General features: G+C 36.1%; 1 protein-coding gene across 6 annotated transcripts in view; it reads right to left on the reverse strand.

Annotated features, from left to right (window-relative positions):
* Positions 1–1099: 1099 nt before the first annotated feature.
* CPSF2 (cleavage and polyadenylation specific factor 2) overlaps positions 1100–15483 on the reverse strand; it is a 30681-nt gene continuing 16297 nt past the window's right edge. For 4 of the 6 annotated variants that reach the window (XM_060095709.1, XM_060095707.1, XM_060095708.1 and 1 more), the window contains 7 exons: positions 10525–10625; positions 9991–10191; positions 7990–8142; positions 6988–7213; positions 5567–5866; positions 4220–4354; positions 1103–3818 (listed from right to left, as the gene is read on the reverse strand). In XM_060095709.1, coding sequence (XP_059951692.1) covers positions 3726–3818; positions 4220–4354; positions 5567–5866; positions 6988–7213; positions 7990–8142; positions 9991–10191; positions 10525–10625 — 1209 coding nt within the window. In that variant the 3' untranslated portion in view covers positions 1103–3725. Of the gene's footprint in view, positions 3819–4219; positions 4355–5566; positions 5867–6987; positions 7214–7989; positions 8143–9990; positions 10192–10524; positions 10626–15483 lie in introns of all 6 variants that reach the window. The other 2 variants (XM_060095711.1, XM_060095712.1) reach the window with 1 other exon arrangement.

Consider the following 15483-nt stretch of genomic DNA (forward strand, 5'->3'; position numbering starts at 1 on the left):
AGTGGCCTTTTTACAGAAATTGATAAACTGATTCTAAAATTCATATGAAAATGCTAGGGAAACAGAACAGCCTAAACAATCTTGAAAGAGAAAGTTGGAGGATGTACACTTGCCAATTTCAAAATTTAACACATAGTTACAGTATTCAAAACAATACTGGCATAAGGATAGATGTATACATCCGTGAGATAGAATTGAGAATCTAAGAACAAAGTCATATACTCATGGGCAACTGATTTTCAACAAAGGCGGCAAGAAAATTTGATGAGGAAATAGTTTTTTCAACAAACGATGGTGGGGCTACTGGATATCTAAATGCAAAAGAATGAAATCAGACCCCTACCTCACATCATACATAAAAGTGAACTCACAATGGATCAAAGACTTAAATGTAAGAACTCTATTAAACCATAAAGCTCTCAGGAAAAAAAAGAGGTATAAATCTTTGGGATACGGGATGAAGCAATGGGTGTTTAAGATATGACACCAATAGCACAAGGGACCAAAGAATAAAACAGATAAATTAAGACTTCATCAAAATTAGAAACTTCGGTGTTTCAAAGGACACTATCAAGGTAGTGAAAAAACAAACAGAATGGGAAAAAATATTTGCAAATCATACATATGATAAGGATTTAGTATCCACAGTGTATAAAAAACTCTTTAACTCAACAATAAAAAGATAAAGGACCCAATTTAAAAATAGGCAAAGGATCCGAACAGACATTTGTCCGAAGAAGATATACAAACAGCCAATAAGTACAGAAAAGAAGCTCAAAATCATCAGTCATTAGAGAAATGCAAATCGAAACCACAATGAGATACTTCTTCACACACACTAAAATGGCTAAAATAAAAAAGATGGTGAGGGCTTCCCTGGTGGCACAGTGGTTGAGAGTCCGCCTGCCGATGCAGGGGACATGGGTTCGTGCCCCGGTCCGGGAAGATCCCACATGCTGCGGAGCGGCTGGGCCCGTGAGCCATGGCTGCTGAGCCTGCGCATCCGGAGTCTGTGCTCCGCAACGGGAGAGGCCACAACAGTGAGAGGCCCGTGCACCGCGAAAAAAAAAAACAAAAAAAAAGATGGTGAGTAACCAGTGTTGCCGAGGATATAGGAATGTAAAATGGTGCAGTCACTTTGGAAAACAGTCTGGCAATTTCCCAAAAGGTTACACAGAGTTACCATATGATCCAGCAATTCTACTCTTAACGTATATGCCCCCCCAAATTGAAAACATATGCCCATACAAAAAACCTGTACACAAATGTTCATAACAGCATGATTCATAATAGCCAAAAAGTGGAAACAAACCAAATGTCTCTCAACTGATGAGTGGATAAACAAAATGCAGTATATCCATATGGAATATTATTCAGCCATAAAAAGAATACTGATACATGCTACAGCATCGATGAATCTTAAAAGTTATGCTAAGTGAAAGAAGTCAGACACAAAAGGCCACATACTGTATGATTCCATTTTTATGAACTGTCCAGAATAGGTAAATTCATAGAGACAGAAGATAGATTAATGCTTGCCTGGGGCTGAGAATGGGGAGTGACTGCTAAAGGGTACGGAGTTTCTTTTCGGGGTGATGAAGTGTTCTGGAATTAGATGGTGGTAATGGTTGCACAACTCTGTAAATATACTAAAAAAAAATAATAAATGTAACTTTAAAAGAGTGAACTTTAAAAGTATGTGAATCGTATCTCAATTTTTTTTAAAAGGCAAAGGCCCTCCTTAGAAAATTGATTTTCTCACTTCTGTTTCAGGCCACCTACTGGTTCATGAAAATACAGAAAGTTTGCAATGATACTTGACATTTATAATCCCACTGCCACAAATATTACAACAAAATTTCTTTTTAACCAAATTATAGATATCAGTTGATGGTCCATTGTATTTATTTTGCCTCTGAACAATGACGATCTGAAAGTGCCTCTGAGTTCATGATTTACCTCAGAGTCCTTTTTAAAATGTATATTTTTCTTAAGTAACTGAGACTAAACAAATGCCTTCATTTTTGAAATTTTAGTAATACTGTCATCTAGAAACAGGTAAAAATATTGCTCCTGCATTGACATTAGTTAGCACAGCCATCTTCAAGCAGTACTTTAAAATTTAATTCCTGTTCATAGGACAATAAAAACGCTAGGCAAGAGACAATTTTTCAATATCACTATTGCAATGTAATATGTATAACCAGATGCTTTAAGCCATGAAACAAATGCAGACTTTCTTTTCCCTGGAATATAAATAGGATTCTAGGCTTACTCTATTCAGTAGTAAGAGTTTAAGTGATTTTTTTTTCAAAGCTCTGCAAAGAAGACATACTCTTTATCTTCATCGTCTGTAACTTGTTTTCTCTGTCTGGTTTTCAGTACCAGAAGGCTGTAAACTTTGCATTAGCAATTTAACTCACAATAAAAGCTTTCTAAGCATTTGAAATAGAGTGAAATATTAATTCTTGTCTAATATCACTGGGTTGTATTATACATAGTGCCATATAAGTTAAACAAGAAATCTGACCCTTCTAAAAAATGCTTAAGTGTAAAGAGGAGGGTTTAAATAAGAAATAAACATCAAGGTCTGTAATGATTAAGCTACATTCTAAAAAAGCACCCACAGATTACAATAGGGTGGCATGACTTTCATTTTTAAGTTCAATGAGAACTGCATACACTGTTTTTACTCTTAAACACAAGCGGTTTATACTGTATCAGGGCTGGTAGCCCCAAGAAAGACATGAACATAGAATGGATGGCCTTATCCAACTTCAGTATTATTTCTGTAGTAATGTGTATAAAATCCAACCACTGCTTGGGCAAGCTTAGGAGAAAGCAAGCCTAAGAGATGAAGACCTTTACACCTTTTAATTATACTGCTACCTTATAAAAATGTGAGGTTCAACATTTGTTTCCCTAAAAGCAAAGCACAAAACAGTCTCCAGTACAGTAACCTAGCTGATAGTTAAGATGTGTTTAAAATGTATGCAGGACCTTTAAGACTAGAACACGTCAAGTTTTTCTGAATTATATATATTCAAATGATGGTGTTATAATTCAAGCTGAACAACAACAACAACAAAATCTTGATAGAACAGGAAATGGGAGAAATAAAAACTGGTTTCTGAACCAAATGTGTACCATCTCACAGTAGAGTGAATCACTGGGAAACGTAGGCATGGAGTAGATAAGCTCCCTGTGATGAAAACTGCATACAGGAATTCAAAAGAATTATAGCACACACTCTTTGTTTTTTTGTTTTTTAAATACATAGGCTCAAAAAACTGTTTTATCAGGGTTTTTTTTATAGCGCATCTTTTTAAGATAAATTCTCATTTTTCATTCCAGAAAATGTAAGAAACAGTTTGCAAGAATTCATGCAAACATGTTTCTCTAAGGCCATGAACTGGTTTGCTAAGTTGCATTGTTTTATTCAAGTAACAAGCCCTTCTAGAATAAGGGGTCTCTAAAGGAAGCCAATCACCTTCAACTCCAGGGCCTGCACACTTGTAAGGATCTCTCACTCTGAAAGCCAAAAGGTAGCATGCTCATTTGAGCATTAGCAATATGGTTTCTATTTACATTTTTAAAAATCTAATGCATGTTAAGTTTTTCTGGCAGATTCTTTTTGTATGTTACAAAACAAAAAAGCAAAAGCTTAGAGTAAGAATCCTTTTTTCTTAGAAAGGTCAAACAGATACTTCTTGACATCATGTCCTTTACACAATGGCATACTGTTCATATAAAAGGTCTCTTATCCTATAAAAATCTTGACAAAGGCAGCCTTCTAATCCAATGCGTCCAGTTTCCGTCTAGAAACCAAGTAAAAAAAATAAGTTATTTAGCAGACTTTCTATCCATTAATATGCAGACATAATAACCAAAATATATCAACTAGATTGCTCTATGATTGATTAGGAAATGGACTGCTCTGATTCACAGAATATGGATATAATATTCAAGCCATGAATTTTACATAGACACACAAATGTCACAGGATTCAAATAATAAAAATTTACAATAAAATTATATATCATGTCTTTGAGAGTCACTTTTAAAAGCCGTCAAGGTCATCACTATAAATGTGATGTCTTCACTATAAATTACTGATCTCCAGTTTGTAAAATTAATTCAATCCAAGAATTACAGAATTCAAAATAACTAAACATCAAGAGCATTTGTTCAATTCAGCCCTTCTTTAAAACACACTTACTCTACGGACTGCTACTTGATTGTTGCAAACGAGTACACCTCCTACGAACTCAGCTTGGATCCCCTCCCTTAAAAGAACTTGTTTGAAGTCCGACAGTCTTGGTTCATTCATAAAAACGGACTGATGTCCAGGAACCTTAGATAAGGTTAAAGGGGAAAGAAGAACTTCAAATAAAACACCAGACACACAGTTGTACTGAATAAAGTGAAATAACACATGATCTCTAAGATATTTCCTATTATCCCCTGAATTCCTTTGACACGTCATTTCAAGATTATACATCACACTCCAAGCTGTTAGTCTGAATTTTAGCTCATTATTTTACATTACAAAGCCCTTCAAATTTTCTGAATGTTTCACAATCAATTTTATTAGTCGTACCTCATAATAACAGAAAGCCGTTTGATAATGTTATGCTCTTCACTCCCCCACTTGCCTAAGGGGGTCAACTAGAGTGCAAGCAGGCAGAACTGAACAAAAAATTCATTTTCCAGATCCCAGTCCTTTGTATACAGTTCAGAGGATAATTCTCCCCTGATCCCACTTCCACTTTCCTTCCTCCCTCACAGTGAATGCGTGGGTTTTAGAATCAGAAAGGCAAGCGGTTCAACCTAATGCCGCTGCTTTGAATATATTCTCTAGCCAGAGGACATACGCTTTGAAGTTGCTTTGAAGAGTGCCACCTTTAGCACAGAGAGAAGAAAGTTCCTAATTCCTCCCCACAATTTTGTTGTACTTGAAGGGAATCCAATGACAGAGGCCGTCTCTCCATTCTTTATTGCACAGAAGGGCCAAAGACATCACTTGACAGTCATGTCAGACTCTCATAATATAGTTTTAATATTGCTGTAAGTTAATTACCTGAAAGCTCTGCCAGTTAACTAGCTCTCTCTTGAGAACATGTAAATAAAATACCAGACTAAAACTATACCTATAGGAAATAAATGATTTCTCACTGTATCAAAACCAAAAGTGGTTAAGTTGAATCAATAACACACAAAAATGGAGTACGAGAGTATGACATTCTTAGAGAATTATAAATCTCCTGACCGGAAGCAGGTAGATGACCCTCACAATCATCAAAGTTAATATTTAAAAATCTATACTGAAAAACAAATCATGAAACAATTATGTATCTTATAAGAAGATCTGCTAAAGGTTTCCTTACAATCGTCATCATTCTCCAGCCATAGAGGACATACGCATGCACACTGAGACATATCTTGATTAATTTTTTTAAAACTCCAAAATGAGCCTATATATGACATATTTTAAATGGTTAAAAACATTTAAAAAAACATTCAAAGGATGACAAATTAAAGGAGAGAAGCAGCACATGCTTTTTACCTCATGAGGTGGTAAGGGTTCCAAAGTAGGAATGATCTCACTTTCTTCACCTGTTTCTTTCTCATCATCTCCAAACAGACTTTTCATGGCCTTCTGCTGTGCTATAACGCTAGAATCTGAAGGAGCGTCCACTTGCATTTCTGAGTCTTCTCCGTCATCCTTTAGTTCTCCTTCTTCTAAAATAACTCCTGTGTCCACTTTGGAAACTCTCATGTCTAAGACACCATCTATCCAAGCTAATTCAGCATCTTTTGCCTTACAAAACTGAAGGGAGCTGACAAGTGAATCTTTTAATCTCACCTAGATATGATGCAAAGGGAAGGGAGAGAAATAAAGCCCAAAGGGTATAACTTAACAATTAAATATGATCTATTATCATTTTCTAACTCTAGTACTGTGTATTAAAATGTGAAAATCTTTCATTCATCTGATCTTCACTGTCACTGGTAATGACCTAATGGCCTGTAAAATCATAGGGCCCCTGTCTACTTTCTTAAGGTTCTTAACCTTGACTGTACATTGGGACCACACGGAAAGTTTGTTTTTTTTTTTTAACATTAATGCCAGGGTCCCACCTCCAGTGATTCTAATATAACTGGTGAGACTAAGGCCAGAACATTGAGCCCCTTGACTCCCCCAAAGCTCTCCAGATGTGTAGCCGGGGTGGAGAACCACTGATCAGTCTCATCCCCTAGGACCTGATGCTACTTCAGGAGTGCTGAATGGCTTAGGGTTTCCTCAATATACCACGCAGTTTCACACCTCCATATTCCTGGAACACTGCTTCCTCTTTTTCTGCCCAGAATGACGCTGCTGCCTGGTGAATTCCAATCCATTTTTTCCAAACAAATATAGACATCACTCTTGCCTTACCTGATACCATCACCCACTACCAGATATGAGTTAATCAAGCCCTCCTCTGTGCCATTCCTATTTTCTATACCTGTCTCCACTTTTTTCAATTAGGAATAGAAACTTAACATTTGTGAATTTTTATAAAACTTCTGAATTCCTAAACACTCCCCACTCCCCTCACCTCTATACTTTCACAAATGTTGTTCCCTCTGCCTGGAACACTTTTTCTCCCTCTCTTTACCACTCTATATACCACCCGGACAACCCATCTAAATAGCCGTCGGGATTCAGCCTAGTTATCCCTTCCTCTGGGAAATTGTTTCTAAACCTCCCAAATTTGGGTTGGAATCTCCCTCTTTATACTCTCATAGCATCCTGTACTTCCTCTATCAGAGGTATAACAGTATGATAAATGCTATTTCCTTGTTACAAGCCCCACAGACTATAAAATCTCCTAGGACAAGGGACCACATTTGTTTCACTCACCACTGTATTCCTAATCTATCTGTCCTAATCTGCAACAAAAAGTACTTATTTCTATGTGGCTCAAATGCCAGCATACTTACCTGGTAGATATGAGTTTCACTAGTGGCATCGACTGTTTCATGTAGCTTTGGCATATACACTTTAATATCTTTCCCACCAAACCCACGGCAGCACTCTGCAAGATCCTGACTGGCCTCTGGTGGTCCATGGACAATGATCAACTGTCGTGGTTTCATCTGATTGATGATTTTTTTAATGGAATCCCCATCAGAGCGTCCTTCATAGTCTATGTAAGTAACCCTGGCTCTGTAATTAGATGATTATTCAAGCTTACTCTTCTGGTAAGTTAATTCTAAAATTAGGTTTTTAATGGCTTTTATCATCAGGAAAGAAATGTATCAATATATAGAATGAGGATTTGAGGAATACACGTGTTATATTGTTAGTATGTATTATTGAGCTCTTAGCCATACCCAAGAATGTATACTAGATGATACCACTAGACAAAAAGCCACTTTGCTCTGATAACTTTAAAAAATATATTCCAAAATGACCATTTACTGGTGTTAACTGCACTAAATAGGGAAAAAAAGGGTCACAATTTTTTAAGGCACAATGGTTATTTTTAAGGCACAGTGGTTATTTTTAAGACACAGTGGTATTTTTAAGACACAGTGGTATTTTTAAGACACTGCTATTTTTAAGATGTTAATGCACTCGCAGAAATGTTTGAGTCAAGTTTATTTTATTAAACAAGCGTTTAGAAAAATTAAACTTGGAATTATACAAGCTCACCTGCTACTAGACTTACTAGAAAGACCAGAAAGAATGTTTTTTCACATACATGTACAATTTAAAGTTTAACCCCCTCCTCACCACCAATTCATTTTGGCATTCAAATATCATTAATGAAAGGAAAAAAACCACCATACTTCACAAGAAGAAAAAAATTAAATTTTAAAGGCACAAACTTACTAGAGGATATTCAGAAATCTCACTTTTGAAACAATGTAAATTATGTGATTCAAGCGCTTGAAATTTTACCTCGTAATCTATGCTCAAAATGCAACAAGAGCACTTACTTTATTTCTATAGATTCTGTTGTAGAAATACACTTAGTAGGAACATCAGATAAATCCTGATCCATGGGTTCATCTCCATTTGTCAGGCCAGACTCTAATTTGCTTTTTTCTTCTTCAGTAGCTTGAAGTTCTGGCACTAAGAAATCCTCTGGTCTAAATAAAAAGTCTCTAATTAGAAGTAGCAACAAGCAAGCCGGTATTATTTAATACATACAACTAATTAGTAGATGGCATAATTTTTAGACTCCTCACATATATCAAGATTCAAATACACATTTGATCCAAAGTCAGTGCAACTTCACAATATCAATTATCAGATGACTGCATATATTATGTTCTTCATGACCAACAAGGAGTACACTTTAAAACACACTACGTGGGTGAGTGAAAAGGCTCTACCTAGACACGTCATTAGAAGACCTTGGTGGTTATCATAAGTATTCTTGCAACCTGACCCTGCATTTGTTTCAGTAATTCTTTTTCTCAATGTCTGTGGTTTCTCTTGTCAATTTCCAATCCTTATAAATCTCAGATCTCCTTTGGTTTCCTTAAGACACCCACATTATTCCTTCCCTGCCAGATGAAAGCAGATGACTCTCCATTTTTGCACATTACAGAGAAACATGAGACACAAAATCATTAGCTCCCTCAAAAGCCTTCATCTTTATTTCAACAAACTACTAGCACAACTATTTTCCAATATCAGAGAGAGTTCTACATTAAAATTAAAAAGCAAACTTTTTTTTAATGTTCTCTCTAATCTCTGTATTTATCTTGCCCTACCCCCAACTCCCCTCACACTCCTGAGAATCCAGGCCTCTGTCACCCAACATCTAGATTGCTGCAGGAGCCCAATATCTCCAACTGTAATCCACATAACAACTGTAGTAGCAACCACTTAAAGTGCATTTACTATGAGTCAGGTGCTATGCTAAGTGCCTTAAAAAGCCTAACCTCAATCGTATTCTTACCCCCATTTTTCAGATAAGAAAACTGAAGCTAAAGAGCACTGTCCATCTGATAAACAGATTGGACATTAATTAAGGGAAATGGTAAGCAAACTCACCAATACGGTTTAGATTGTTAGTTTTTCTCCCTACTATTTTAGAGGGCCAAGTAAACAGTAGAATTTTCCTAATTAAATTCAAGGATGACCTAAGACCATATGCTCAAGATATTTACAAAGAAAGTAAAAGAGAGGGAACTAACTGTGTTGCGGTGGCAAGGGAGAGACAGGGAAGTTTTCCAGTGGTTTGTGAGGTCAGATTCAGCAGCCTGAAAGCTTGGGATGGGAAGGTAGAACCAGGCTGAAGGAAGAACATGGGTAAAGGCATGACATGAAAAAGCTGAGCAGGGGGAAACTGAGAGAAGGCTGGAACCACCAGAGTGGAGAACACACACTGCTGTAAGAGAAATATAGAGAAATATAATAGAAAAGTAGGGAGAAACCAAATTGTGAAAGACAGCGTGCATTATGCTAAAAGGCAGTTGACATTTACTGATCTTTATTCAGGATAGTAGTGTGGTTAGAATGTGTGATTTCAGTTGTTTTTCTAATAGTGGGTATAGATTTGGTAGATTTTCTATGGTTCCACTCACACTATCTCCTATTCCTCTTGTAACTAAAACATGTGTGCAACACTACTTGAGACATAACCCATTTCCCAAACTTAACATAACCTTAGCCATCAAAATTCTTCCTACCATACGTCTTTCTCCAATGCACATCCTTTACCTCTTTTTAAGTGGGGAGGGCGTGAAAGAGTCTTGATCATTGTTTTAAACATTTCACATACCTAAGTAATAAAACTACCAGTTTTCCTTTATTATTAACTCTCTATATGTTCCTCAACCTTTCTATTTTTACATTTCAAACTACAAGCTGAGATACTCAGAAACTAAGTACATGATGACCAGAAAGACCAAATTCTTTGAGCTAAAATGACAATACAGTTACTACCTCCAATCTGTAAGAAAGAAAAACTTGTTTTGCTCACATACTTGATAATTTCTCCATATTCATCCCATTTAATTCTTTCTTCTGGGGCAGGAAACATAGGATAAGACTTTTTAGCCTGTTTGAAGAAACTTCCTTTACGACTACCTTCACCTTTCATCATCAGGTCATGCTTAGTCTTATGAGCTGATGGCTGGTCAATATCTTCCTCAACATCACTCTCATCACTGGAATCTATGTCTGCCCTAAAGGAGTTTGGGAAAAGATAAAGGTCATAAAGTCCCCAAAAGACTTTTAATTTTTATAAAATTATTAATAAATTAACATTCACTATTAATTCAATGATACTGATAATATTATTGGATTGATATTTTGTGAAATATAGCATTAACTGCCAGTTAATAAATACATATTAACATTAGCACTGAAAGGATTTAGTATTCTAGCACCACTGGAAAGATGTAATAAACTTAATAAAGTCAAAAGAAAATTTAAATATTTTCAATTAAACGTTTTTGTCTAGAAATAAGTTATCAGATTATTTACATAAACTTCTAATCTGTCTGAAAACAACTTACTCTTTTGACTGTTCAAGTTTTTTAGCAGCTTCTTTCTTTAGTTTCTCTTTTTCCAAGTATTCTTCAAGTTCTTTCCCTTCAAGTTTCACACGTTTCCTCAACTACAGAAAAAGAGCAGATGAAAGGAAATATCAATATTAGGGGGTTAAGGCAGTGGGGTGTGAGATACGTCACATCTCTAAATTGATTCATCATCTTTAAACTAAATTTTCCTCTGAAATTATTTAGGTTTCCATTATGTGCAATTACAGATCCTATTTAGATTAGTACTAAAATTGAGCTGTCACATTGCCAGGATGGGTTTACTTTAAATCAAACTGGCTAAAAATCACCAATCAGGCAAAGAAAATACAGAGAAGTATTTTTATAATTTGGTGTAGGTGAGACCTACACATGATATAAAACCCAAAAGAAAACGTGAATAAATATGGTGACAGGGAAAAAAAAATTCTGACATTTTAAATCTCAAGAAATTTAAAGAAACTGAGAAAATTATTTGCAGCACTATTTGACTATCAGAAGCTACTCTGTCCTAGGAGCTCTTCCAAATCAGCTAAGAAAAAGATCAAAAAAGGACAAAATGATATACAAGCAATTTATAAAATAAGAAAAATAACTAATAGCCAAAAAAAGATATATAACTTTACTAATGATTTATGAAAAAGTTTTAAATGTAATACCATCTTTTAATTTATGAAATTGGCAATGCTAATTACTAATGGGGAAAGGGTACTTTCATCCGCTCTGGGAAAATTAGTGCAACTATGATAGAAGGCAGTTTGTCAACATCTAAAACTAAAAATGTGCTTGTCGTTTAACACAGCATTTCTGCTTCTAGGAATTTATCCTACTGAAATGATCACACAAACATGAAGAAGAAAAGTACATGGCAGCAATGTTTGTAATAGTAAAAAACTGGACATAACTTTAAAATCCATCAACATGGAATGATTAAATCAGTAGTGCCCAAACTTTTTGAGCTCTTTTAGACTCTTAAAAATTACTGAGGGCTTCCCTGGTGGCGCAGTGGTTGAGAATCTGCCTGCTAATGCAGGGGACACGGGTTCAAGCCCTGGTCCGGGAAGATCCCACATGCCGCAGAGCAACTAGGCCCGTGAGCCACAACTACTGAGCCTGCGCGTCTGGAGTCTGTGCTCCGCAACAAGAGGCCGCGATAGTGAGAGGCCCACGCACCGCGATGAAGAGTGGCCCCCGCCTGCCGCAACTACAGAAAGCCGTCGTACAGAAACGAAGACCCAACACAGCCAAAAATAAATAAATAAATAATAATTTTTAAAAAGTGTTAAAAAAATTACTGAGAACCTCAAAGAATTTTTGGGTTTTGTGGGTTATATTTATTAATATTCACCATATCAGAAATTAAAACAGATTTAAAAAATATTTATCTTTTCATTAAAAAGTAATAAAACCATTCATTACATGTTAACATTAACATCATTTTTTACAAAAGATAATTATATTTTCCAAAGCAAAAAAAATTATTAAGATGTATGGCATTATTTTACATTTCTGCAAGTCTCTTTAATATCTAGCTCAATAGAAGACAGCTGGATTCTCACATCTGCTTCTGCATTCAATCTCTTGCAATATATTGTTTTGGTTAAAGTATATGAAGAAAATCCAGCCTCACAAAGATGAATAGTTGGAAAAAAATTTTAAATAGCCTTTTCATGAATATTCTTCTTTGATATTACATTAAAACTCAGAAAGTGGTAGTTTCTTAAAGGTTAGCTGTAATGTGGAATCTGTAACCATACCGATAACTTTTGTACTCTGTTACTAAAATTTACTGATTTATCTTACACTTTGACTGGATCTTTTATTTGTACATTATTTTGCAACTTCATGCATTAGTTATTTGGAAAATACTAGTTCACTAAGTTACACAGATCTTACAAATATTGACAATATTTTTAAAAATTACATTTGCAAATATCACCACCAATCTCATCAGAAAAGTCTTTTAAGTTGTCAGTCTCATAGCGACGGGCGGAAGTTTTCCAAAATTCTAATTTTCACTTGAAAGTTTCAATTTTATCAGATTGAGGCAAGAAATGTTGTCAATTGTTTTCCTTAGATCCACAAGCTCAATTATTTATTTTTGGGAAAATATTTGCCAAATAGCCAAGTCTGAATAACTATGTCATTACTTCAAGTAACACCAGTGTTTCAGGAAAAAAAAAGTGGCTAGTTTAACTCAACAACTCAAACAATTACACAAGTGGTTTTCTTCAGGACAAACATCATATTTCAGTATGCAACACAAGTGCTTTTGTATATTTTGCATCTTGGCACTCAGATTATTAAAAAAAATTTTACTAAAAGGATTTAATTAAGTTAATAACTTTTACTGCTTCATCAAGGACATTCTTTTTTTTTTTTTTTTTGCGGTATGCGGGCCTCTCACTGTTGTGGCCTCCCCCGTCGCGGAGCACAGGCTCCGGACGCGCAGGCTCCGGACGCGCAGGCTCCGGACGCGCAGGCTCAGCGGCCATGGCTCACGGGCCCAGCCGCCCCGCGGCATATGGGATCCTCCCAGACCGGGGCATGAACCCGTATCCCCTGCATCGGCAGGCGGACTCTCAACCACTTGCGCCACCAGGGAGGCCCATCAAGGACATTCTTAAGTGAAACTGACTTTTTTGAACTACAAGTGTGTGGTAATGAAAAATGCAGTGATTAATACAGTTTGCTGCCACTGCAACTACAGTGGTAGTGTGTGGTAATGAAAAATGCAGTGATCAATACAGTTTGCTGCCACTGCAACTACAGTGGTAGTGTGTGGTAATGAAAAATGCAGTAATTAATACAGTTTGCTGCCACTGCCCTGATTTATGCTAAGGCACCAGCACTTTACCCACCATTGCTTTCACTCATCAATATAAATGCAGACACAGTAAAAGGCAAATAACATCTTAATATTATCATGAAAAACAGTCTGTGGACTCCATAAAAGTATCTCAGGTAGTCCCCAGGGGTCCTTACACCATACTTTTGGGAAACACTGGATTAAATAATCAAAGTACGTACACATAATGTATTACTAAAGAATTATTAAAAAGAATTCATTCACTTATTAAAAAACATTTGAAAGTTTATTAATACCAAGTATTAAATAAAGTAAATCTGTATCTACTTTCACTGTTCAAAAATATGTGGATAATTTGGCCCCATTTCTTTTTTTAAAAAAATCATATAGATATTTGTATGTGAACAGAAAAAAAAATCTAGAACATATATGCTTCAAAAATGTCAAGTCATGACAACTAAATGCAATGTGTAATTCTGGATGGGATTCCGAACAAAAAAGGAAAGGGTTGGGCTTCCCTGGTGGCACAGTGGTTGAGCGTCCGCCTGCCGATGCAGGGGACACGGGTTCGTGCCCCGGTCCGGGAAGATCCCACATGCCGCAGAGCAGCTAGGCCCGTGACCCATGGCCGCTGAGCCTGTGCTCCGCAACAGGAGAGGCCGCGACAGTGAGAGGCCTGCGTACCGCAAAAAAAAAAAAAGGAAACGGTAATTATAAAGGACATTGTTGGAGCATTCACCAAAAGTCAAGTGGAGTCAGTGGATGAAATGGTAGTATCATATCGGTGCTTATTTCCTTATTTCAATGTATTATACAACAGTTTTGCAGGAGAGTCCTTGTTTCTAGGTAATACACACTGCTGTGTTTAGAGGTAATGATGGAATATCTGCAGCTTACTTACAAAAAAAATGTCTAATATTGTGTCTATATGTATAAAAAGAAGTCATAAGGCAAATACAGTAAAATGCTGACAATTGGGAAATCTGGGTATGCTATTTTTTATAACTTTTCTGTTAATGTTGAAATTATTTTAAAATAAAAAGCAACAACAAAAAAATTAAACCAAAATCAAGTGTTTCTACTATATAGGATGAAAGAGTGATTTACATGTTACACCTGGCATCCCACATTTGCTTACTTGGAAATAAGTTCAATTTAGAAAAGTGTCATTATTTTCCTGTAGTACACACTCTCAGCAATTTACACAGATCTCTACCTTAACCACAAATAAACTTTGACAGAACATTTACCTCATGATTTAGTTTATGCCTGTTGCTATAATAAATTTTACTCTCCATCTTATTTTTCATTTAAGGTATCTAAAGTTAATGGCTATATTCAGAAACACATTTCTAGAATAATCAACCCTAAGATGTTTTTCCCCCTAGTCCTTCATTGTATTACCTCCAAGTAATTCCTTTTTCCTAATCAAATTTACTCCAATTCATTAATCCTTATTCATTTACTGTTTTTGCTCTTCTTAAATGAGTAAGATTTGACTCTAGAGTGATAAATGTAGATGAAAAAATACCATACATAGTAAACTCTTATCTAACATGATAAGAAATCTGGCTTATTGCCTATTCACCTATTTGGTCATTCATGAATTCAACCAACACATTTATTGAGGACCGTCAATGTACCAAGCACTGTTCTGGGTGCTAGGGATATAAAAAAACAAGATCCCTTTCTCATGGAACTTGTATGCTAGTTGGCAGTAGGAAAAGGAAGACAACAAACAAAGGAAAATATCAGATAGTAATGGGAGCTAGGAAAAATAAAGTAATGTGATGGGTTGGCAACTAACTGAGTAGTAGACTGGTAGTCAGAGAAGCCCTACCTGAGGAGGTGACCTTTAAACTGAGACTTGAATGACAAGGAGTGACCAAGTGCAAAGCTGGGAAGGAACATCAGAGGCAGGAGACCCTGATGCAGTGAAGCAGTGTAGAGCATAAAGAAAATAGAATGAGATATGGTCAGAAAAGTGGGTGGAGATCAGATCAGTGGGATCTTGAAAGCCCAGGTAAGGAGTGTGAATTTTATTCAAAGAGTAGAAGGAAGCTACCTGAGGGTTTAAGCAAGGGAATGATATGAAATGATGAATTTTTAAAAGATGCCTTTAGGAGTTG

The sequence above is a fragment of the Mesoplodon densirostris genome, chromosome 4 (genome assembly GCF_025265405.1).
Source record: "Mesoplodon densirostris isolate mMesDen1 chromosome 4, mMesDen1 primary haplotype, whole genome shotgun sequence".
Taxonomy (NCBI): domain Eukaryota; kingdom Metazoa; phylum Chordata; class Mammalia; order Artiodactyla; family Ziphiidae; genus Mesoplodon; species Mesoplodon densirostris.